The following is a 3268-nucleotide window of genomic DNA, read 5'->3' as shown; positions in this document are numbered from 1 at the left end:
ACCGCCCGCTGCCACGTCGCCTTTTCCCCTCTGGCAGACGGGGCTGGAGCGGGACAAGGAGGTTTTCCAGCAGCTTCGGGGGTTTTTTGTAGCCTGCAGCTTGCTCCCTTTTGTGTGTTTCCCGTTACGATCCGCTCACTCCATCAGCCCCGGCTCACGTGGGTCTCTGGTGACAAGGGGACGAGCCCGTGGGCGGTGATGGACGCGTGCTGGGGACAAAGAAAGTGGCGGCTTCAGCAGCTCGGGGGAAATCCCAGTGACACCAGTCACACCACACCGAGGGGGAGAGTGGGGACTGGCGCTGCTTAGGGCTGAGCGGGGTGCTGTGACCATCCCAGGCTGGATGCCTGCTCCATCCTTCCTTCCCTGCCGCTCCCCAAGCCCCAAACCCCACTCCCAGCACACCGGCAGCGTCGCAGCGGCTGCAGCGTTCCGATTCCTCGTCGTGCTGCAATGACATTTGTCGCTCTGCTTTTATCACCTCCCGGTCTGAACCCTCCCCCTTTCTCATCTGTCTCTGGACAGACAGATTTTCACAGCAAGCCCCATCTCGGCTCCCCACGAGCTCCCAGAAGGTGCAGATGTGCCCTCCTGCCTCCCTCCTCTATTTCAAGCAGGAGGAAAACCCCTTCTTGGTTTGTGGTTTTTTTTTTTAGTGTTTTCTCTCCTTCCCTTTTTATATTACATCGATAACTTCAGTGCCATTTGTGCCCCTCGGACTCCCTGTGCACCCCTGATGAGCTTCTGCCTGGCTTGACCCCCTCTGTCCCTATGGGAAACACCAAAAATCGGTTTTTTTCTGTTAATTTTGCAGTTACTACAACACCAAGTCCGTCCTCCTGTGCCTGGGCATCACAGCCCTGGTGTGTCTCTCCGTCACCATCTTCAGCTTCCAGACCAAGGTGGGTGGTGCTGACCCATCCCATGGGACCAGCATCACCGGGGCCGGACCCAGGGTCAGCCGGTGCCGGGGGGCTGCAGGGCTCCAGGGACGGGGGCAGCCGGAGGGCTGCTACCGGGGCCGGACCCAGGGTCAGCCAGTGCCGGGGGGCTGCAGGGCTCCAGGGATGGGGGCAGCCGGAGGGCTGCCGGGTGTGGGGTGACGGTCACAGGAGGACCAGGATGGTAGCTGGGGTACGTGTTGGGGTGCAGATGGGGCTGGAGATGCTGATGTTGGGGTCAAGCTGGGTTTTGGAGGGCCAGGGTGTGGGGTGACGGTCATGGGAGGACCAGGATGGTCAGAGGGACGTGTTGGGGTACAGATGGGGTGAGGAGGTGCTGATGTATGGGGCAAGCTGGGTTTTTGGAGGGTCAGGCTGTGGGGTACCAGGCAGCGCTGGCACACGCGTGGGACAGGAGTTTGGGCACGCGATGAGGACGGAGCACTCACCCATAGCACTGACAGGGGTACGGGGGGTTTGGGGTCTGTGGGACACACAGACGGGTGCTGGGCTGCAGGACCCGAGGGACAGGCGAAGCGATGGTACACGTGTGATGGGATTTGGGATTTCAGCCGCACGATGGGGACGGAGCGCTTGCCCTTGGCACTGATGGGGGTACCGTGGGTTTGGGGTCTGTGGGACACACAGGCGGGTGCTGGGCTGTAGGACCCAAGAGGCTGGAGGGCTTGCTGCTGGGGAGTCCCTTGCTGTGGGCACGGGCGTCTTTGTGTCCCCTCCCTGTCCGCTCGCCCAGCGCCCTGCCCTTGTGACGTGACGTTCTCTCCCTCCGCAGTTTGACTTCACCTCCTACCAGGGCGTCCTCTTCGTGATGCTCATGGTGCTCTTCTTCGGGGGCATCATCCTGGCTGTCATCCTGCCCTACCAATATGTGAGTACAGACCTGGCCCCTGCCCCCCCGGGGACCCCCAGCCTGGGGAAGGCTGAGAGCTGATCCCAGAGCGGGCGAGCTGCGGGACTTGGCTGGGGTGGGGGGGTCCCAGCTGCTCCCCGAAAATGTGCAGGAACCCCAGGAGAAAAACGGGCGAGAGCAGGCGGCTGCTTGGTGTACGGTTGGATGTCGGGTGGTGGGACTGGCCCGGGACTGGGGAATTTTGTCCTGTTCCTGGAGCTGTGTGGTGACCCCACAGCAGGTCACATCGCCTGCTCGTGCCTCAGTTTCCCCTCCAGTAAAACCCAGGGTAGGGAGCGCATTAAGGACTGACCTGCCCCACGGAAAACAGAGTTATTGCCCCAAATTCTGGGCAGGGCTTGGACCCCATGGGGAGCCCCATGTCTGGCCAGAGATGACCCACACCAACACCAGGCACCGTCCTGCAGAGTTAAATCGTGACGCTCAAAGTTCTCACCAATCAGCACCCCTGGAGGGCATTCAGACCCTGGGGATGAGTCCCGATGGCGAGTGACCACCTTGTCACCCCCCAGCTGCTGCCAGCCTTTTCAGCCGCCCCGGTCACTGCCGGTGTTGGGCAAAACCTCAGAGCGGCTCATGGCCACAGCGATGGAGGGTTTGGTGTGGCCACACGCAGAGCCTGGTCCCCACCCCAGGGTGTTCATCGGGGGAGTCGGGAAAGTGACATCAGTTGAGAGGCTGATGGAAGAGGGAAGGTGTGTGGGACCGTGCGGCCATCACTAGTCACCCCAAATGCCTGCGTGCACCTGGGACGGTCACGGCAGCCTGTACGTGACCTCCAAACCCTTCACGTCCCGCTGGCTGCTCCGGTGACATGAGTTGTGCCTGAAGGGCCAGACCTGCAGGAGATGTTCCCATGGGCACCAGAGCTGGTCTGATGATGGAAAAACACCGGCCGCCGTTTGCAAACCCAGTGCTGAGGTTGCCTTGGCTGGAGATCCGCCGCTCGCTCGTGCGGACGTGAGGGTGAAGCAGCACGGTGCGTGGCATCAAACCGCGAGAGACAAGTGCTCCTTATCTCAGAGCTTGTCAAGATAAGGGCAGGTGGAGATAAACTCCAGGGCTGGAGATAGACGAGCTCATTCCCAGCCATCTGGGGAGGCAGGTGGGGGTCTCTGGGCTGGGTCAGCCGTCCGTGCTGGGTCAGCCATCTGTACCAGCTCCTTCTCCTGGAATTCTGGAACACCAGCAGCCTCTCCATTAGCACCATGTCAAGGGAGGGGATTGTCCCCCTCTGCTCCGCTCTGGGGACCCCCCCCTGGGGTGCTGCCCCCAGCTCTGGGGTCCTCAGCACAGGACAGACACGGAGCTGCTGGAGCGGGGCCAGAGGAGCCACAGAGATGGTCCGAGGCTGGAGCAGCTCCCGTGCGAGGACAGGCTGAGAGAGTTGGGGGTG

The 3268-nt window shown here is 61.8% G+C and overlaps 1 protein-coding gene across 1 annotated transcript in view; it reads left to right on the top strand.

Annotated features, from left to right (window-relative positions):
* Positions 1-3268, top strand: part of LOC104461013 (protein lifeguard 2-like) — a gene marked incomplete at its 5' end in the record, with an annotated part of 7585 nt that overhangs the window by 1420 nt on the left and 2897 nt on the right. Inside the window, 2 exons of the mRNA XM_010072438.1 lie at positions 815-902; positions 1735-1830. Of these exons, the coding sequence (XP_010070740.1) occupies positions 815-902; positions 1735-1830 (184 nt within the window). The remainder of the gene's footprint in view (positions 1-814; positions 903-1734; positions 1831-3268) is intronic.

The sequence above is a fragment of the Pterocles gutturalis genome, unplaced genomic scaffold, assembly GCF_000699245.1.
Source record: "Pterocles gutturalis isolate BGI_N339 unplaced genomic scaffold, ASM69924v1 scaffold8957, whole genome shotgun sequence".
Classification (NCBI taxonomy): domain Eukaryota; kingdom Metazoa; phylum Chordata; class Aves; order Pterocliformes; family Pteroclidae; genus Pterocles; species Pterocles gutturalis.
Note: the sequence above shows the minus strand (reverse complement) of the source record. Positions and strands in the feature narration are given on the sequence as shown.